The sequence below is a fragment of the Tachysurus fulvidraco genome, chromosome 9 (genome assembly GCF_022655615.1).
Source record: "Tachysurus fulvidraco isolate hzauxx_2018 chromosome 9, HZAU_PFXX_2.0, whole genome shotgun sequence".
Taxonomy (NCBI): domain Eukaryota; kingdom Metazoa; phylum Chordata; class Actinopteri; order Siluriformes; family Bagridae; genus Tachysurus; species Tachysurus fulvidraco.
The window spans coordinates 15,161,150-15,183,610 of NC_062526.1; the positions used below are offsets into that span (position 1 = coordinate 15,161,150).

Sequence of the window (22,461 nt, forward strand, 5' to 3'; positions counted from 1 at the left end):
ACTCTTAAAGTTGGTACAATAACAGGGAAAGGTAAAGAGCTTTCGGACATGATGGGGAGAAGGAAGGTACTTTAGATATACTGTGTGTGCAGAAGACCAGGTGGAAAGGCAGCAAAACAGGTAGTTTTGGAGGGGGATACAATTTTATTATAGTATGAATAGGAAGAGAAATGAGGTAGGAGTAATCCAAAAGGAGTTTGTGAAGAATGTTTTAGAGTGAAGTGAGTGTCAGACAGAGTAATTAATTTGAAGTTAAAAATTGTAGGAGTGATGTTGAATGTCATCTGTGGTTATGCTCCACAGGTAGGCTGTGAGTTAGAGGAGAAAGAGATATTCTGGAGTGAATTAGATAAGGTGATAGAGAGTATTCCCAGATGGGAAAGAGTAGTGATTGGAGCAGACTTCAACAAGCATGTTGTTGAGGGAAACAGAGGCGATGAGGAGGTGATGGGCAGGTTTGGTGTTAAGGAAAGGAACGTAGAAGGACAGATTGTGTAGTGAAATGGTTGTAGTTAACACCAATTTCCAGGAGAGAGAGAAACATAGAGTTACTTATAAGTGGAGGTACTGAATGAGTAACTTTCTATGTAGATGGGGCAATCTGAAAGAGATTAGTGACTGCAAGGTGGTGGTAGGAGTGATTGTAGCCAGACAGCATCGGATGGTGATATGTAAGATGTCTCTGGTGGTCAGGAAAGGAGGGGAAGATAGAAAAGAAGACCAAGTGGTGAAAGTTGAAAAAGAAAGAATGTTGTGAGGAATTCAGACAGAAGCTGAGGTGTGTCATGGAAGGACAAAAGAAAATACAAAAATATGGTGGTGGAACTGGGAAGTACAAGACAGCATTCCGAGGAAGAGGCTAGCTAAAAAGAAGTGGGATGTATAAAGGACCAAAGAAAATACAGAGGATTACAAGGAATCGCAGCACAGAGTGAAGAGGGACAAGGCAAAGGCCAAACAGAAAGCATACAATGAGTTGTATGCCAGGTTAGACACAAGGGAAGGACTTTTAGCAAGACAGAGAGATAAAGATGGGAGGGATGTTCAACAGATAAGGGTGATTAAAGATAAAGATGGAAAGGTGCTAACACTCGAGGAGAGTGTGCAGAGAAAATGGAAGGAATAAGGACAATGAAAGGGAGACAGAAGGAAGAGAATATTGTAAAGCAGGAAATAGCAAAGAATATAATGGATGAGGTGAGGAAGGCTCTGAGATGAAATAATGAGTAGAACGGCTGTTGGAGCAGATGACATACCTGTAAAAGTGTGGAAGTGTCTAGGAGACACATCAGTGGAGTTTCTGTCTAGATTGTTCAACTGGATTTTAGAGAGTGAGAAGATGGCTGAGGAATGGATGAGAAGTGTTCTCATCTTTAAGAACAAGGGTGAACAGATTTTTAGCAACTACAGAGGCATAAAGTTGATGTGCTACACAATGAAGCGATGTGAAAGAGTAGCGGAAGCATTTTTTTTCTCTGAGAATTACAGAGAAGTACAGAGATGGTCAGAAGGAGTATCAGTACCACTGCATCTTTGTGGATTTAGAGAAAGCCTATGAGAGGGTGCCAGGAGGGGAGATATGGTAATGTATTAGGATGTCAGGAGTGGCAGAGAAGTACGTCAGAGTAGTTCAGGACATGTATGAGAGGAGTATAACAGCAGTGAGATGTGCTGTAGATCAGACAGAGGAGTTCAAGGTGGAGGTGTGGCTACATCAAGGGTTGGCTTTTAGTCCCTTCTTGTTTACTATGGTGATGGACAGGCTGACAGATGAAGTCAGTGAGGAATATCCATGGAACACCTGGAAAGGTAGCGGTCTGCTCTGGAAAGAGTATGTGCCTTTAAACAAGAGGGAGGGTTGTAGAATAGTGAAGTTACTGGGGGCTGAGGTCAAGAAGGTGCAGGAGTTTAAGTATTTGGGGTCAACCGTCCAGTGCGATGGGGAGTGTGGAAAAGAGGTGAGGAGGTGAGAACAGGCAGATTGGAGTAGGTGGATAAAAGTGTCAGGAGTGTTGTGTGATTGTGAAGAGTGTCAGAAAGAATCAAAGGAAAGGTGTACAAGACAGTAGTGAGACCAGCTGTGCTGTATGGGTTAGAGACTGTAGCAGTGAGGAAAAGACATGAGGCAGAGATGGAGGTAGCAGAGATGAGGATGTTGAGGTTCTCTTTAGGATTGATGAGGTTGGACAGGATTAGGAACGAGCACATCAGAGGGAAAAATCACATTGGCTGTTTTGGGGACAAGGTCAGAGAGGCTAGATTAAGATAGGATGAGAGAGGGATGTGCAGAGGAGGGAGATGTTTATATTGGTGAAAAGATGTTGGAGATGGAGCTGCTGGGTAAGAGGTCAAGCAGAAGGCCAAAGGGCTAGTTGGAAAGAGATGATTCGCTGTGGCGACCCCTAACAGGACGTAAGTACCCCTAACAAAAGTAGAAGAATATATATATATATATATATATATATATATATATATATATATATACATACACATACATATATATACATATATATGTATGTATGTATATATATATATTTATATATATTTATATTTCTTATTGCGATTTTAGGAGGCAAATACACACACACACACAAAAAATCTTAAACTGTCACAATTTTTGTGAACCCTTGCCCAATATTTTTCCAGAACCTAATGCTCTTTAATTTGATTTGTAGCCTGTCTGTCAACTCAGCGCACTCTGTCAATTCTTCTCTGATCTCTCTCTTTTCAACTAGACATTTCAACCCACAGAAATGCTGCTCACTGAATTTTTTTCACCATTTTGTGTAAGATTTAAAGATTGATGTATGTAAAAATCCCAGTTAAACAGTTTCTAAGGTCCTTTTTACACCTGGTCACTTCATGTGTTTTCTCTGAGCCGATAGCTATCTGATTTGTTAAAACTGTTCCATTTACATTAGGCCGCATAAATGCATTTTGGCAAATTGGATATCGATCCGATCTTTCTACTCCCGCCCAATATGCAAATATATTTTACCTCATTTCCGGGGTAATTGAAATGGAACACGCTTTGGTGTATGCGGTTGCTACAAAAAACAGCATTTACTGTTTGCTGCATTTTCGCTGGTGGCAGCAGTGCATTTTAAGACCCAACGAGACACCTGGGTGAAAGATCGGAGCCAGCACTGGTGGGGAAACATATTTGTTTCTGGAGCGATGCATGACTCGCGAGTCACCTGCGAGTGACGTACTTCCGTTTGGGAGGAGTATAGCGCTGACGTATGTGGCTTAAACAACCACATGCATTTACACCTGTCCAGTTTCATCTGAAATGTGTCCCAGACCACCTCCTGAAGTGGTTTGAGCGATCGGATTTATATCCGTCTCAAAACCGTTTCGGAGGTCATTTAGACCTGGTCTTTTTATGATCGGATAGCTATCGGATCACAGAAAACATATGAAGTGACCAGGTGTAAAAACCCCCTAAAATGCTCGGCTCATCTGGTGCCAATCACCATGTCAGGGTTAAAGTCCAATTGTTTTATGTGAACCTGAACAAAAGCTCTTGACGCAATATATTACACTATGGCTATTTGGAGACACTGATCCCATTGGTATGATTGAAATTTAACTACATCTAGTAAAAATCTATTGGTGAAAACATGAATGTGCAGGGGTACAGGAGTTCCTGTCATTGGTGAGTTGTATAGTTACATTAACAAAGCTAAATTTAGATAAGTTCTATCTATGTGTTCAACATACACTTGTCTGTCCAGTTCCAGTGGTTTCATTCTTTCTAACTTAAATGATCATTGATTTTGTTACTCAACTCATTATAAGCTTACACGATTGCTCGCCCATTTTCTCTTGACCATTTCCCCCATTAGGAAAGAACAGCAAATACTTATTTGCTCTTTTTTAATTTGGATGAGTGTGTAGCGGTGAGGAAGAGGTGAGTAGAGGTGAGGAAAACCCCTTGTCAAGCTCCTCCCTCTCCTTCTTTTTGCTATCTGTGACCACAGAAACAATCCCAATGGACTGAATTGTCTTTGTTTTCAGAAGGTAATGCTGCAAGGTATTGAGAGACAACACCTGATGCCTATGAAATGTCCTACCTGCCTTTGAAACATGACAGCAGAAGAGTAAATACATTGACAGACCTGGTTAAAATTCTCTGTTCAGGGCAACTCCCAACAAAGGGTCTTAAGTGCTTAAGATTTTATTATTTATTTATTTATTTTTACTCAAGCAGCATCCAGTGGTTTTTAATGCAGGGAAAGCCTTTCTAGGCTTTGTCAACAGTTGAATTGCATTCTTGGAGCGATTACATGCAACAGACACAGGAGGAAGGAAAGGAGACCGGTAAGAAGAACAGAACAACAGCAACCTTCTAGAACATGAAACATTTTACCTCCTGAATCCTCTGACATCTTTTCTGAATGACCCTTGAATGTGAAAAAATAAATGGCTGAGAGAAAAGAGGGTTGAGAACTATAGTGCGGAAGCGATGGAGCGACACAGAGATGGCGAAGAGAGAGGGAGAGATAAAGAGGGAAAAAGAAAATGAGGGTGGGGTAAGAGAGTGGGGGATGCTGCACTTGGATCACGAGTGACTCGCTCAACCGTAGCGATTGTCTTTGCCCGCTCAATTTGAAGCCATTGGGAGGCAGACACGAGAGGAAATTTACCTACCTGGTAAGCCTACAAACACACATACACAGTTTCAGAGCTCTCCCTCTCTCCCCCTCTCTCTCTCTCTCTCACACACACACACTCTCACATGCTCCCTTCTCTCTCTCTCTCTCTCTCTCTCTGACTGAAACGATAACCGAGAGAGCACTGGCACATGCAACAGGGTGCGGGAGACAAACTCATCTCGTCTTCCCCCCCTTTCTCAAGAAGAGCAGGAATGAAGAGAGGAAGAAGAAGCGAGAGCAGGATGCTCTAACACACCAAGTTTTGGAGAAATCAACAGTTAAAGGTGTTAAACTGCTTTTCAAATCAATTTCTAGGTTCCGGTTCAAACGACAGCCCGTTATTCAAGGCCATGACCAAGCGCAAGTGGGAAGGGAGAAGAGAGGGCTTTAGGGTGAACACCACCCGTGAAGAGACGCAAGGTCCAGGTCGCCCAACCAGCAGGGGGCGCTTCTCTGAATCCTGGAAGAGGCTGAGCTCAAGACAGGGGTCCACCAAGAGGTCAGGACTGGCAGCGCAGCAAGCAGCGGTAAGAACCGGAATGGCATCTGTCTGTGGCTCGACAGGTGGCTGGCACGGGTTGGCAAGGGGATAGCAAGTGGATGTGGGAGGAAAGGAGAGAAGGTGGAGAACAAGGGTTTGGGTTGCCATATGAAGCAAAGGTGTGAGGGGATGTGCAGGAAAGACTAGGTTGGCTTAACTAGGTTCACCTAAAGGTCTCTGTGCCGATCGGTTTACTGGTAGTGTTTGCTGTTGCTGTCATGCAGTCTTGCTTTCTTTACTAGCTCTTTGAGCAAGCTTGTACATTTCTTAAATACAACTGTGAGTTCAGACTTTCTACAGATGAAAAGTGGATAAATGTGGATGAATCTGTGAATTAATCAATAAAAAATGCCCCTGTAAGTTTTTAAACTGTGGGATGCATCATACTGATGAAGAGTTTAGGAGTGAGTGTACAGTATGTTCTGGTTTCTACCTGACTCTTTTAGTCCAACACTCTTATTGCGTCCTACTGTCTGTATGTTTACAACAAGTATTCAAAAGATCTTATGAACTTCAATCTAAAAGAAAACAACTTGCATAAGGTTAGATATGGACTACCTTTCTTGCACTTGGGGGGTGGTGCAGCTACACCCAAGAGCTTCTTTGTTGGAATCTATCCTTTTGTTTGAAGTGTGTTCAATTGAACCAGTGCATCAGCACTGGCCCTCCTCGGAGTATCTCCAGTCTACAAACTCAAAGTTTTCCCTCCGGTAGCACATGATGCACAAATATCTTAGAGTAGATATTTTGTTAGATGGTTTGCCTGTGGGTCAAACAGGCCCCTTTGGAAGAAGCATTAGAGAATCTTTTTTGCTCTGAATCGCTGCCTTTTGATATTAGAGAGAACCAAAAAGACCATATTCCTCATCTCTTTTTCTCATTTTTGGATTTATTATCATAGATAATTATGAAAATTGTACTTGTTTGCTTTCTTTCTCTCTCTGGTCTTGGTTTTAACAGACAGAACATTCATACGTACCCTGCAGCGGTTCATGCATCCTGGACCATCTGTCTTACATCCTAGCCTTCTGTTGCCTTTTCTCTCTCCAGCTACTGATTCACACTGCTCCACACTGCTCCACTTCCAGCACTTTGTACTGGACTTTTACTTCTTTACTTCTTCATTTTCTTCTTTACTTCTTCATTTTTTTTTTGTTTTGACTACATTTCTTTTCTTTGCCCTAGCATGGAGATCAATCTAACTGAGAACAGTCTGTGTTATTGCCACTGGTAACCGTTAAATAATTACGGCAATTATAAGACAATTATGGAAATAGTATAAACACTGTCTTTTCTTTGTTCCATAATAGATGAGACTTTCAAAGATTGAGGCTTTTACCAATCTGAAACTATGACTTGTTCTGTTTTTTTTTCTCTCTCACTTTTAGTTGTTCGTTTTTGATGCAAATGGTTGTCAGTTTGGAACTCTGAGATCCTGTTGCTGGACTCTTCCGGCTCAATTCACATAGTAATAAATTGAAATTTTCTCTGATTCTGAAATCTTCAATCCATCAATAAGACTAATTTATTGATTGTTAGTTTCTGATGAGTTTTCCCAGACCACCATATATTTATTTGAATAGAAGTTTACAGAATCTTCTTCTTCTTACAGTATGGCTTTTCCCTTTAGGGGTCGCCGCAGCGAATCATCTGTTTCCACCTAACTCGTTCTTCTGCACTCTCTACTCTCACAGCTAAATTTACAGAATGACAATACCAAATCTCGACTACAAAAAGAAGTTAAACAAACCCAACTACCCGGATGACACTACCCAAAGTTTTTTGGTCATTATTGTTTGGAAACATTAAGAAGTTGCATTGGCTGCATCTCTGGTAGAATGCCATGTGTTATGGACACATTTATCTAGCTAATTTTGTTAAGCTTTTTTTGCTGATTGGTTACAGCTTAACATCACTGCCATGACACCCATACTATAAGGAACTTCAAGAGTTACACCATTTGAAAGGGTAAGATGAATAGCATTAATAATAATAAAAAAATACATATAAATAACATTTTAGATAATTGATTGGTAGACGTTACTGGAGGACTAAATTATGCATGCACAGTCCATCAAATAAATTACTGACATAGAAATACATACAGAAATAGAAATATATATTTTCAGTGACATTCTTATGATTCTTATGCAAATAAATATTTTGTTGTATCATTACTAGAATTCTAATTTCTAAGCAGCATGCTAGATTTTTTTTTAATCTCTCAATTTTTACAGTATTCAAAATTGAAGCCCTTGTTAATATGTTGTAATGGCATCAGTTTATCAATGTGACCATGCAGGAGTATAAAGATAAATGAAGGAAGGGGCAACAAGTTGCAGTGACCTTTTGTTCAGGATGGGAAGTGTGATTTTATGCTCAGCAGACCGAAAGAGAAGTTATAAGCGCTAAAGTAAACAGCGTAGAAGACAAAGAAAAAAATGCATGCCAACACAGCTATGCTCAAACAGCACACAGAAGCCAGACTTTTAGACATTTAGTGTGTATTTGTGCGCTTCTCTTCTAAGCTGGGAGGAATGTGTGTGTGTGTCCATGTGTACATATGTGTGCTAATAACGACCTTAGCAACTGTAACTTGGAAACTAGAGTTTTCCATGTACCCATTGTTTCCTTGTATTAGTTTAGCAGCACATAATGTTGCATCGTGGGATGGTGTTATAGCGAGCCGTAAATATGAGAACATTGTGTTTTAACGGCGATCACCTTTCATACCAAAAATACTGAATATTAGCTTTCAGAGAAATTCACAACATGCAGTATTGTGAGTCTTCAGACCCAACCGGACTTTCTTTTGTTTCATTTGATCGTTCCTTCTTTTTAACAAGATTCTAGCATGTACAGGGGTGGACAGATCTGAGATTTGTTAGCTAGCTCACACAAATAAAAACTTATTTTTCTCCTGTGACTAAGCTAAAAGTGACTTAAGTGACTAAGCTAATATACATAAAGTAATAACATATGGTCAGCTGGTAGGCATGCTTAGTTCATTACTTTGACAAACTATTTGAGCTGTGGTTCTCTCCTCAGGTGAACAAGAAAAAAAAAATGTAACCACACTAACATTAAACTCAATAAAAATAAACCAAAAGGCCTTGACAAATTCCAGAGGACCCTCAGAACATTTTGGTTTAACCTGAGGCCATGTTACCCCTCTTTACCCTCCCTCACCTTCTTTCTGTTCCTGTTCCTCAAAGTATTTTGTTCCTTAATCCCTCTCGGTTTGCTCGCAGTGAGGGGCAAACAGATCAGTTGGGAATTAGCTATGAGTGCCCCTTGGAAGTTTTGGAGTTGGGCAGATTTCATACTGCTGCCACAAGGCATTAAGCTGGTTTGGATGTAGGTTACTGTTAGTCGTCACGGAGACTGCAGAGGATGTTGCCCAACACTACACAACAAAAATCTGTGTAGAGGATTTGCAGAAATCATTAATGACCTTGTCTTTATAATGTCAGAACAATTTCTTTGGCCATAAAGGTTTATATACTGCGTTTATTCTGGTTAAGATAGATTTAAGATATATATGGTTAAAATTCTTCATTAGCACTTATATAATTAATGTTACTCAAAACGCAAATCCACATTTGCTTGTGTAGAACTTGTATGGAGATTTGTATGGAGTATGGATTGAGAGCCCTAAAACCTAAAAGCCATTTATTTTATTTGATTTTTTTATTTGAAACTATGAAAATGTTTGAGACTGTAGTAGCAAACAATCTGTTAGCATCTTATGTTATTTTAGCATGGGACTTTTTTAGCACGTTGGCAGTGGTAATAAAATTATTACCACTTGCTTCCAGATGTTACATTACAACCCCATGCATTCGATAACCACATACTTAACTTTTAATTTGAACTACCAGCATTGGTGAATTGTACACTGATCAGCACCTAAGCCAAAGTGAAACCTACATTTATTGTCAACAGTATGTAAAGATGTATAATGTTAACTGTCTAGCTAACTAACCCAAATGTGGTTGGGGTTTCAGTAAGTTGGTAGCAATCTAAATGAGCTATCTAGTAAAGATAACCATAACACATTAACATGAGCATACCCTACAGGCAAGATCAGTACTTAATTCTGTATTTTACTCAATACCATTGACAATTTTATTATGCTAAACATCAAAAAGACTGGCTAGCTAGTCTAGTCTAACCTGGACACATTTCTATAGGTTGGATGTTAAGTTTAAAGATTCCGCATAACTTGGGTGAAGGATGCTGATCTTTCTCCACTGTTTCAGACATGAATAAACGTTTAGTGTCTAAAATATAGACATTTGGCAGGAAAGAGTTTTATAAATTATTTAAAATTTGTACCTACAGATTTTCATTGGTCTATAATCTTCCAAGGTAAAATGTGTTATTATAAATTACTTACTATATATAAATTCTTACTTTTCAGCCCGACACTGATGAGGTCTTTACATTTCAGTTAACTTTCTTTATTAGTGCTTTTATTTAAAACAACAGCGGGGTGTATAATGGAAGCTAATCCGATGTAGGTTTAACTAGCTCGGGTGGGTATTAGCTCAGCTGTCACGACTCTTGGGTTTCTAATCCTGATTGCATTTATCACAAACAAAATCCCAGCCTCAACCTGAGCAACAGGCGTGAATTGGAGAGGCCCTCTTTGCTGCTGAGGCTCCTGGTATCTAGGGACAGAGAATCTGGCAGCTAAGCAGGTCCACTGGGATGCCAACAGTGCTCGTGGCATTGTAATGAGCCTACAGTCCTGCCACTGTTGATAAAAGCCTCATTTAAAAGTCTGGGATCAAGCACCAGTGAAAAAATCACGATTGTAATTGGTTGTGCGCATATATACTCACCGGCCACTCTAATAAGAATGCCTGTACACAGGCTCATGTATGTAATTATCCAATCAGCCAAACACGCGGCTGCTCTACAGTGCATATATCATTTAGGTAAGCAAGGAAGACTGAAAAGCCTGTTTTCACAGAACTACTAATTAGTTTTGCATTCTGAGATGTACAGAGTACTGAGTTGTACATTCACAGGTACAGGTGTACAGGTACAGAGTGATTATCTGAGTTACCAGAGACTCCTTGTCCAGTCAAACCAGTCCCTCCTCTGTCATCAGCAAAATGTTTCTGCCCACAGAATTACTGCTTTTCCAGGTTCGAGCTGTTTTGTATGAATTATCATTATATAAATTAGATGAATCTCCAGCACAGGTAACATGCATATCAGTCTGTTGCCATGCAGAAAGTAAATGTCATGTACTAGCTGTATGTTCGGGCAGTTCTAGCCTGATATGATGCAGGTCAAATTCATATCATTATTCCAGCAAATTTCATGAATAACAAAGTAAAGTTAGTTTGCATTTTTCTCATATTAATTACACACAATGCTAGACATCGTGAAGTGAATTTGCATTGATTAAGCAAGGTCAAGGCTTATTTCCACACGGTCCTTCCGATTTTGATTGCATCAATTAAGCCAGAGGAACAGCTAATGATTTCTGTCCTGAAAGGTTTGAACTGAATACACAGTTAATAAATTCTACTCACACAACCCTCCAGCAATGGCAGGATAATTTGGCTTTAAAAGCTTGATTTAAATAAAAAATAACTAGAAATAAATGTCATAAAGGCAGTCACAAAGAAAGAAATAGAGGAACTGAAATAATGGCTGTTATTTTTCCACATTAAGAAATACTTAAATCACGATCTCATATCGAATCAGTCTACGCTAATTGAGCAATTTGTGCAAAAATGATTGTCTGCTTCACATCTGCCTCCTGACTACAGCAAAGATGGAAAATCTGGAGAAGCCCCTAAAGAGATGGCTCAGACTTCAGTGTTTAGATCTTCTCTAACAGACAAGTGCACTGCAATTAGCAATAGAGTTGAGTCACTAGTTTGATGAGAATTTATCTTCAGTGTTACATCACTATAAACTAAACTAAATTGTACTCTTTTGTTCTTCATTACTTCAGAATGAACACAATTGGTACAGCAGTGGAGTCTGACACCCACAACTTAATAATGTAATAGGGTTTGCATCACAGTTTTTTGAAGGAGTCTCCAGAGGCTGGCATAAAGCAGACAATAAAAGGTCTTCAAAGGACATACAGTAGGAGGTTGCACTTTTTTAGTTTCTCACCAGCACGACAAGCACATTTACACCTCTGAAATGTAACTATAAAAGGATAAAAACTATACCATGACAAATTAATGAACAAATTTAAATATGTTTTATTTTCATATTAAATTACTGTGGAATAAAGCGTATACTTTAGGGTAATAAAAATAACTTTGATTTGTGTTAGGCCACAGCAGCCTAGTGTTTTTCATCATTCCTGTTGCTCAATTCTGAGATTTCAATTGCTTGTGATACAAAAATGATTGATTATACACAGGTCTAATTATATTTTTTACAGAATCGTCTGAGAGAGTCTGCACATTTATCTATTTAACTACAGGCATTTCATACAGGTTGCTTTAAAATGAATAGCTGTTTCAGAGCAGGAAAAAGAGTGAGGAATTTAATTAGAGTGGGTCTCATAATAGGCTACATAAAGCCCATGAAAATGGACTGAAAAAACAAACAAACAAATAAACAAACAAACAAACAAAAATTATTTAAACAATGAAACCCTTTTCTTTTATTAAATTTTATTTGTAATTCTTATTTTGTTTTTCAAATGCCTGCAATACCAGCCCCACAACTAAACAAACCAAGTAAAGGTCTCAGGGTACAAAACACATGAGATAAATCCCTCTATAGTCTACTGACACACGTACGAAGTTTTGATTTGTTTTCAATGAAATGGAGCAAAATGGTCCTCAATAGAATAGATTAAATTAGAACAACCTTAGTAAATATAGTGGATTATCTTGTCGATTACATTATAATTACACCTTCATCACCCCTTGGTTCGAGACCTTGTCATTGAGAAGAGGCTTATCTACTTTAAATAAAGTCAGGGCTAATTCACCGGGGTTTATAATCACGGGTTTGGATAGAAGAATTTCCTCTGAAGCATGGATTTATTGTGCAATTCCATTTGTCATTTTTGTTCATGCTTATTGGCAGTCACAGGCTCTGTAAGATCTTATTTGATCGTTTTATTGAAGAACAGCAATTTGGGATGCATGGTATACTTGCAAACGAGGGGATGTTCTCCTTTCCCTACCATGTAGATACTTGAAACAGGACATAGCCTGACAAGATATGCCATTCATCTTACTCAGGCAGGCAAGACAGAGAGAGGTTAGCTTCCACATTTAAAGGACCAGACAACCATTTTCAAGATGAATATTCGCTGGACTGCCTCCAGGCTTGAAACCACTTTTATACTCTATGAAGAAATAGTCCAGAAAACATTTGAAAAGTGACAATTGTACTCTTTTGGAATTAGGTTACTGGGACCCATCTGTGTTTTGATCGGGCCAACTCATTATTAAAATGGTGTTGTAGAGCTAACCTGTGGACTCACAACATGCAAGATGAATGGGGTGGGTGGGTGGTGGTTGGGGGGGGGGTAAGGCACAGTCTTAGACTAGACCCTTATATTGGAAACACTATCAATCTTTAGAGTCATGCTTTTGTATTACATGTAATTCTACATAGCATAGCTTCTGTATTTTCTGAAACAATTTATACCCACTGTATACAAGGACATGTAACCATTGAAGACATTCACTTGGCTTAAAAGCCTGAACAACCCAGATGCTGATGACATCATTGTGTTTGTGCTAGCAGGACAACTGAAATGGCCATCATAAACACCATTACATCCCACCCCATAGGTGCTGCGGGGGCTGAATTTATAGCCCCTTGCCCCATTATGGTTAATTGCATGGTTGCTCTGGCAGAAGGGAATATGAGGTAAAACCGATGCTAGGTGAAAGCGGTATTTCCCTGCAGACCAGTGTGCCACAGGGTGGATAGTTCCATATCTGGATAGGGTCACAGCACCATTTCAATGTTTCTCTGCTCTTCCAGTTTGTCAAGAGTTAAATTCTTAGAGCAGGGTGAGAATCAGAGCACTGAAGCACAGGCACACTCTGGAATTAGGGTAAAACCATCTGTGGTTCACTGGCTGCAATATGGTGAAGATTGATCAATTATGTCATTGCATCTGGGACATACAATACATAACTTGGAGCTATTTTGGAGCTATTATAGTCTGCTCATCAACAAAATATGTGATATGATAGGACTTCGTTCTTCCTTCACTCCTTTCTGCTTCTTACTTACTGTACTCCTAAATTCCTACACTCAAGTTTGCCATCATTCTACCATTCTCCAATCTCTACTTTCTTATTATCACTGTTCCTTTCTCTCTTATTTCATCTTACTATCCTTCCTTTCTGCCACCATGTTTTCTTGTGTTCTTTTCTTTTTACCCCTTCACTGCTTCCTTCCTTCCTACCCTTCTTTCACTAATTCTAGAAAAAAGGAAGCCACCGACATGGCACAATTAATAATGGCACTTTCCTTTTTTATTACATCACCACATCACTTTACCCAAAGATAATGTGCTTATTCTATAACTAAGGGCATACAAGGTTGCATGTTACTTTAAGGTTATTTGACTAAGCAGCCGTTACCTTGTCTTTTCAGCCATAAGCAGTTCTGTAACCCATCATATACACTATATACACAGATCTCCAACACTACACATGGAGTCTGCAATGTACAGCAATATATATGACATTTCTACTGTTTGTGGCCTTTTATACCATTAAATATAACTAACAGATCAAAACTGTTACAGAATTAAACAGTATAAATATATAATTTTGTCACATTATACAGCATGGATCATTAAAGTAAATAAGCCTACATGATTAACTAACAGTTTTGTGGTTCATAATCTTCACATAATATCACAAGCTAAATATATTTACATATTATTAAGGGGGAGATTGCACTTGATGGAGAAGAATGAGCACTAGAGGAGAAAAGAACAACACTAAAAATTGTCTCAATGCACTTAGGGCTCAGAAAAGCCACTTCATTTACATGGTAAACATCTTGATTTTGTCTATTTCCACCCGAATTCATAAAACTCACGTAAACCATTTAACACCAGAATCAATGGCCAGTCGAACATGACCACATTTGCATAATGGGTTTATTCTATGCTTCCAAATCATAATTAGATTTGTGATTAAAACATTACATGAACATTACGTCTCTCCTGAACAAGTGCACTAAAGTTCAGGAGAGACAAGCTTAACTGCTTTCTCACTAGTGCTATTTTCTATGCTAGTCATCGCTTCATGACATTCCTAGGGGATTTTGTTTTTTACAGAGAACACATTCCTTCAGATGGAATTCTCAAGCACTATGACCTGTATGCTGCATGTCCTAATTTTTTTTGGATACATCTTTACTTTTAAGTTTTAACCTCAATAAAGCATAGCTAAACATATCAGGTCACTAGCAGGACAAGCTAAACTCACAGATAATCTGCAAAAAACTATTAAAAAGCATCTATATGACAGGCCAGACATAGGCTGGAGTTGACCGTAAGAAATCAAACATAGCTCCATCTAAAGAAGGTGGATATTGAGCTACACTATAAGGAGTATAGTATCTATTAGACATTATCAAATCATGAATATTGAATTTATTAAAATTGAGTATTATGCACCAAGTCATAATTTGAGAGGATCTTTTACTCCTCCAAGCACCACATTTGAAGCTCCTTTAATACTTCAGATTTTAGCCTATGACCACCTTCAACTCAGACCACTGGGATTTTTTGGTTAAATGTTCATATAGGGAATTAAATATGATTCATCGGTGTGAGGCAACACACATTTTAGACGATGCATTTTTAATATTAGTTTAAGAAAGTTTCTAATGAGAATACTTATTGTATTACAAAAATTGCTTCTCCTATTGTGTGAGTGTTTATTTCTGCAGTCGAAAGTAGTAGTCAAGATCAGTTACTGTTGCTTTCAACCAATATAAAGTTCAGTAGTACACTAGTAAAATAGCACGGAATTAAAATCAGTTTTCAAAATCCTTATTAATGCCAGAACACCTGTCACATGGCAAAGTAAGTGTGTGTGTGTGTGTGTGTGTGTGTGTGTGTGTGTGTGTGTGTGTGTGTGTGTGTGTGTGTGTGTGTGTGTGTGATTTGCATAAAATATCTGGAGCTTGTTTGACAGATTGTGCGAGTGTATCCTCCAGAGCTGACAGCTAGCCGGGGAAAGACGATTTCTCTGAGCTCATGTTCAGAATGACATCTGTTGATTCTGCACACTTGGGAAAGAAAGAGATAAATAGAAGGAGAGAGAGAGAAAGAGAGAGAGAGAGAGAGAGAGAGAGAGAGAGAGAGAGAGAGAGAGAGAGATTACACAGCTGTTACCCACCTCCACACACACAGGTTTCCTTTTTGCTGTCACGCTTTTCGTCTGCTAATTTATAGTCCTCTGTTCTTTCATATTGTTTCTACTTCTTGTCTTTGTGTGTGCCCCCACCCCAATTTAAACTTTTTGTTTTGTGCCTTTCCCTCCTTTGTCACCATCTCTGATCTGATTCGGTTGAGCCTGTTTACACCACCACTATCATTCTCTCTTTTTCCATTCTATTCTCAGATCCCTTCTTTCTACCTTAAAAAATTAATGATCTGTTTTCTCTTCAGTCATTTTTTTGATCATGTTAGCTGAATGCTGCTGTGCTACACATACACATACACATACACACCACACAGGGCACAGAATCAGTTCCCCGATAATGAGACGGTCCGGGTCGAGGCAGAGGAGGACATTGAGACAGAGCACTAACCTGCTGAGACTGGACCAGCTGTGAATTACGCTTTGGACATCCTTGAACACCCAGAGTGTGTTGCATTATTCACATATTCAGACAGATTTTTCTTCATTATTTTTTATCAACATAATCATTGTTTCTGTTTCTTTTCATATGGAAACTGATTAGCATCTCAGTTCAGTCTTATTTACAGTCTTTTTTCTGTAGTGCAGAGATCAAGCAGGAACTTTTAATTGGATTTGCAAATGGACAAACCAGAGCTGTTCTCTGCACTTCACTGTGTGTGTGTGTGTCAGTGTGTGTGCACGTCTCTGAGTGAAATTGCATGTGAATGTAAAAAGGACATCCCTCTAACATGAAAGTTTAAAAAACTCTTAATGAAGTTTGTAAGAGAGTAAGAAAAAGTCACACTTCTTTTTAACTGGCATCCCGCTGCATGATAAGTTAAGGTGCTAATAAACAAGCTTAAAAAATGCAGGAATTAGCAAAGAGTCAACCAATAATAAAAGCGCAAAAGTAAATGATGGAGTGTCCATGCTTTAATTTCCCCACCCCTTTTAATTTTAAGGATATCCTAACAATGAGTTTTTTAAACACAAATATCTGAAACTGCATTCCACCAACCTCAGTAACCTCAGTCCAGTTTTCTCAGGGAAAAACCAAGAGCCAATCGTATCTTTAACAGATAGTGTCCGGTTTATTATCCATAGTGCAATCTTAAAGTTACCTCATCACGTCCAAATTTGATCGGACATATAAATCTTGTTAAAGTTGATGTTGATGTAATTGTCTTGGTGATTACATCAGTTAGCAAGTAAGCTTAATAGTTTCATCTTGCACATCAGGATTCTTTGCTACCTGCATGACAACCAGTAGCTAAGAAAATAAAATACATTTCAAACAAATACAAACAACTGTAATATCAGCCTTCTTAGTTAATCCAGATATGTCCCAGTTAAAGCAGGTCTACTCACTGAATGAATTAAACCACAAACTGAGTTCCATCAAATCCCACCAAATTCCACTTTAACCTTTGAGTGTAGGTGTCAGCTTCCTTTCTCAATGCATTTTGATGTCTACAAATGTACCCATAAGGAACTGGTTCTTGAAAGCATCGTATCTAACCACATTCCTTAAACAGTAACTTACTGATCCTCACTATTATCCAAGGTGAAATAATTTGACAACAATCAGTCTCTGGAAACCAAATCATATGTCACAAATAATTTAGTCTCTCTCTCGTGGTCTCTCCTCCCACCATATTCCCAAGCTGACTAATGCATGCTGACAGATTATGAGATATTGCGGACAGTCAAGGATACAAGTTCACTGCTTCAAAAATCAGACAGATCAAAGCATTTAGCTGTAGAATGTATGATATTTGACCGTTTGCTTTAGAGATAATGGAGACACCTGAATATTAAGGCAGAGGTGAAACTGCACTTGGTCAGTTCACTGAAGGGGAAAGGACATGATGTGATGGGAATAATGTTACTTTCAGTCCAAAGGAACATTATTTATATAAACTACTTTTTTTTTCAAACCTCAGTGTTAGAAGGTGAAACTGTATCCCATCAAATATCTCTTTGAATGGTAAAAGCACAGGGTAGAATATGTTGTCAGTAGTTTAGGGGACACTTCCATTGTTGTTGTTTTTTCCATGGTAAAATTCAGCAAGAATTTTCTTGAGTCATGTTGCCTGGGATGACTTCATCACTACTGTGTTGAGACACTGAAGAATGGCTAATGAGTTTGGGTGTGGTAATACTCTTTAGATCGACCTCTGATGCACTTTGAATGATCTAAAACTTTAGGTACTCACATCCAGTAATTGAAAGAAGTAGCTTGTTGTCATTGACTGGATGTGAGTACCTGACGTTCCAGATGATTTTTGCGAATTCGTGTAGCTTGTTAATTAGACATGGTGTCATACTTTACAATGTTACAGACTTAACCAAAATATTAGTGAATAAAGGTTTAAATTACTAGATATTTTCAACAAATGGCATTGGGTGACTATAAAAAAAGAGTGTGGAGAGCTTTCCGTCTTCTGAAGATAGCCAGGCCCTACACTTTAGTCTTTCAGGTAGAAGTTGACTTGTAGGTGGATGGTAGGAAATATGGTAGGTATAGTCACTCTCCCAAACTTTAGTTATCTTATATTCCAGATAAAATGTGTTGCAATTTACTGGAGAGAACATGGTGTGATGATTTGCACTGACAACCCCTGATAAAGCAGTGCCACAGATGTTCAACAAAATTTCTAGCACCGGTCCGACCAACCTAAACCTCAGGAGTGTTTCCTTTGTTCTGTTAAAATCCTTCAGTCATCAGCAATCCAAGAAGTACACAATATGTAAGATGGATATAATGGATGAGAAATTAAAAGAAACAGGGGTTAACAGTAAAGACTGGGTTTGATTGAAGGGAGGTCAAAAGGTAGAAATGATGCTTGAAAAGATGATTTTTCTTTTGGTTTTCTGAAGACATTTTAAACAGAAGGAACCTACTGCTGACCTAATAAGTCAAAAAGACTTTCCAAAAGCATGTCACCATGTAATGGCATACAGTCTAGAAAACCTCAGATACAGTCAGCTTAAGAATTATTGGGGGAGGTTGTTCTTTATGACTTGGACTAGGTTGTCTTTTTGCAGTGAGATCATTTTTGAAGTTCTAGATCATTCTACTTAGAGTAAAAAATGTTTTTTTTTACTGTTTAAGCATGATGATGCACCCACTACTGAAAGTGAAATGAACTTACTTGACTGCACTGAGCTCTGACCTCAGGCCAAACAAACACCTTTGGGATACATTGGAGAGCTCTTTGAGAGCCAGAAATAATTGCTAATAAACAGTGCCTGACTTGATGCTCTGCCTGAATGACTACAAATTCATTCCCAAATATTAATATGATGGTTTCAGTTTATCGCGGTGTTCACTAAGCAATATACCATAACAATTACATAACGACTGTTTTAAATTAACATACTTCACATTTAATTCTTATTGAAACTGACTGTCTGATAATTTGAGTGACTGATTATCTAAATAAACGTCTGTCTTCCAGACTGTCTGGTTATCTGATCGACTGTCTCATTGTCTAATTTACTGAATGTCTGCCAGACTGTCTGATTATATAACTAACTGTCTATCTACCAGACAGTCTGATTATCTAAATGACTGTGTGTCTGGCAGACTGTCTGATTATCTAAATGACTGTGTGTCTGGCAGACTGTCTGATTATCTAAATGACTGTGTGTCTGGCAGACTGTCTGATTATCTAAATGACTGTGTGTCTGGCAGACTGTCTGATTATCTAAATGACTGTGTGTCTGGCAGACTGTCTGATTATCTAAATGACTGTGTGTCTGCCAGACTGTCTGATCATCTGAAGGACCTTCTCACTGTCTGATTTTCTGACTGACTGGCTGATTGCCTGCCAGACTGTCTGATTGTCTAACTAACCAACTGTCTGTCTACTAGACTGTTTAATTATCTGACTGACTGTTTCTTTTCTACTAAATGTCTGATTGTCTAACAGAATCTCAACCTTGGCCTTGGAGTATTCTCCTGTCCTGCACATTTTAGTGTTTCCCCTTTTCCCAACATTCCTAATTCAAACAATCAGCTACTGTAATTCCAGCCCTTCCTGAGTTGTAGTGGGTGGGTTAGAATGAGAAAAACACTGTTTTAACTGATTGTCTGATTGACTGACTGACTGATTGTCTATTTGTCTATCTGATGCTGTCTAACTGACTGAAAAGATTGCTATTGTTGAAATATGCATGCAAGGGATCTAATAGGGAAATCTGCAGGCCATCAATTTACTTGACAAAGAATTGTCTTTTTTTTATACTTAACCATGTTCTAATTGATTTCTAATTGTTCTAATTGATTCTTTTCTGTTACAATTTACACTGATTGACCTGGCAATTGTATTCAGGAATATTCTACTAATGGAACTTTGAGAAGTGGAAAATGGTGCTTAATATGAAGCCCAGAAGACTTCTTGGAATATGGCAAGAAGCAATATGTCTGATTGTTTTACAGTGATTGCCATGGTGAAAAATGCTAGCCTGGTCATGTATTGTATCTTTGTACATACTGTACTTATATGTCCCAGAGTTTAATTTCTTCATAAAGTTTAAAACATGTTGGTTTAAATTGTGACATTATCTGTTCTCCATTATGGTTCTCTCACAGGTTTAATGCTACCTACTAAATCCTTGCTGCACATGCTATTGCGGCTCAGTCATGTATCTACTAACACGTTAGAGGTTGACAAGTCTGAGCTGCAATAGCATACAGTGTTATTATACATATATAATTTCAGTTTTCTATTGGTTTATTATTACAAAAAAAAAAAAATAATAATTCTATTGGACCCACCTGGACCCACAGAGCAATGAAGTACTAATGAAAGATTATTATGCTTGTAAAGGGTACCAGGTAAACACACACATCCCTACCTTCAGGGTTGAACATGAGTGCACATATCTCAAAGCTTTTGATTAACATGCAGTCACATTCCTAGACAAGAATACACACACAAAACTGCAATGAAAAAATCATTTGTGATTCAGATGTACAAGACCAGTGCATGCATATACAGTAAATTTCTATACAGTATGTGCTGACGTACCTACTGACACACTTACGCTTACGATGACGCACACATACATTGAATATCAGATCCAATACTGTACAATAAGCCCTTATTATTAAGCCATAATCAGGAGCAAAATTTCAGCAGCTGCTCTTCATTTAAATATAAAGAAAGTGCAAGTGGTCCTTGATTGTGATAATGTCCTAGACAAGAACACACACACAAAACTGCAATGAAAAAATCATTTGTGATTCAGATGTTCAAGACCAGTGCATGCATATACAGTAAATTTCTATATGTGCTGACGCACCTACACTTATGCTTACGATGACACACACATGCATTGAATATCAGATCCAATACTGTACAATAAGCCCTTTATTTATTCCACCTCACACACGCACCACAGAACATGAGCCGCGAGAAATTGATTTCTTTTCAAAAGCACTTCGCTTGGAGCTTCCGTGAATGGCAGGTGGGAATTGCTTTTTGTATTCACGCTTTGTCATTTGCAAGTCTGACTGGCATAATCTCCGACAGAGCCGAGTTAGGAGTTAGGGTTCAGCAGTGGTTGCTCATCCTCAGGGAATTCTAGGGCAAAGCCCCACAATATATGACCTGTATATCAGCTGTTCAATAAATGTTATCTAATCCACTATTTCCATTAATTTTCTAAACACTTACTGTATCCTACACATGGTCGAAGGAATCCTGGAGACTATCTCATGGGACTCTGGGAACAAAGCATGGGAACACCCTTTACATGGATCAACCTATTGCAGGCCACATTTACTCACACATACACATAATTAAATTCAGCCTACAACACGGTCAAACCTGCCCAGTGAATGTAATCAATGGATCGTCAGCTTCTATCTGTCCAATAATAATAATAATAATAATAATAATAATAATAATAATAATAATAATAATAATAATAATAATAATAATAATAATTTGTGTATAGTGTCTTTTTAGAGGTTAGCATATTAGCCCCTCTGGCTAATAAACTTTATAAACGTTTGTATAAATTCATGTTCATTTAAAAGAATAAGATAAAATGCACATCATACAGTAATACAGTCAGTGTTCTTTGTGTCAGCTCTGCTGCATACTGAAAGGAAAAGAGTTATAGAGTTTGGTAGGAAACACCTCCTGTGGCGTTCTGTGGTTAGCCTTGGGGGGGTCACAGTCCCTATTTGAATAAGAATACCAATGAAAAACAAGCTATGTGAACAGGAGATTCAGATACATTTCAACTGCATACAAAAAAAAACCCAACAAAATATAATCATTAGGTTTTTTATTACATAATATATTACCTATAATCTTTAATAATGGAATCTTCTTAATGGAAACCTGATCCTATATCAACGCTCTCACTCTGAGGCAGATAATGAGTATCAGAACAACTGGATATTAGAATTAAAATTACAATACATTCAGAAGAGAGTCTTCCATGGTCCCAATGATAATCTTCATGAATATTAAGCCATAATTAGGAACAAAATTTCAGCAGCTGCTCTTCATTTAAATATAAAGAAAGTGCAAGTGGTCCTTGATTGTGATAATGGTTTCATTTTTGTTCCTAGACCAGAGCCATTTTTATTATGACTATTTTTTGTTAACATCTACTGGCCTCGATTGGGTAATAGTCTGTGTTAAATACAGCTGATTAAAGTAATAATATCTATTCTAATCTAAAATCTAATTTGCAACAAAGCACTGAAGTAATGTTATGAAAAATTATTAGTAACGTCCTATCAAAAAAAGATGCATTAATTAACATTGGTCCAAAGAAACTTGAATGAGGTTTATATATCACAACAGCAATATTATCCCTTCAATCCACTCAGTTTTAATCTCAAACACCACTTGGCTGA

At 38.2% G+C, this 22,461-nt stretch overlaps 1 protein-coding gene across 1 annotated transcript in view; it reads left to right on the plus strand.

The window, feature by feature from the left end:
• The first annotated feature begins 4,786 nt into the window (after positions 1–4,786).
• Positions 4,787–22,461, plus strand: part of trpm3 (transient receptor potential cation channel, subfamily M, member 3) — a 134,677-nt gene continuing 117,002 nt past the window's right edge. The window contains exon 1 of the mRNA XM_027141509.2: positions 4,787–5,185. Coding sequence (XP_026997310.2) covers positions 5,009–5,185 — 177 coding nt within the window. The 5' untranslated portion in view covers positions 4,787–5,008. The remainder of the gene's footprint in view (positions 5,186–22,461) is intronic.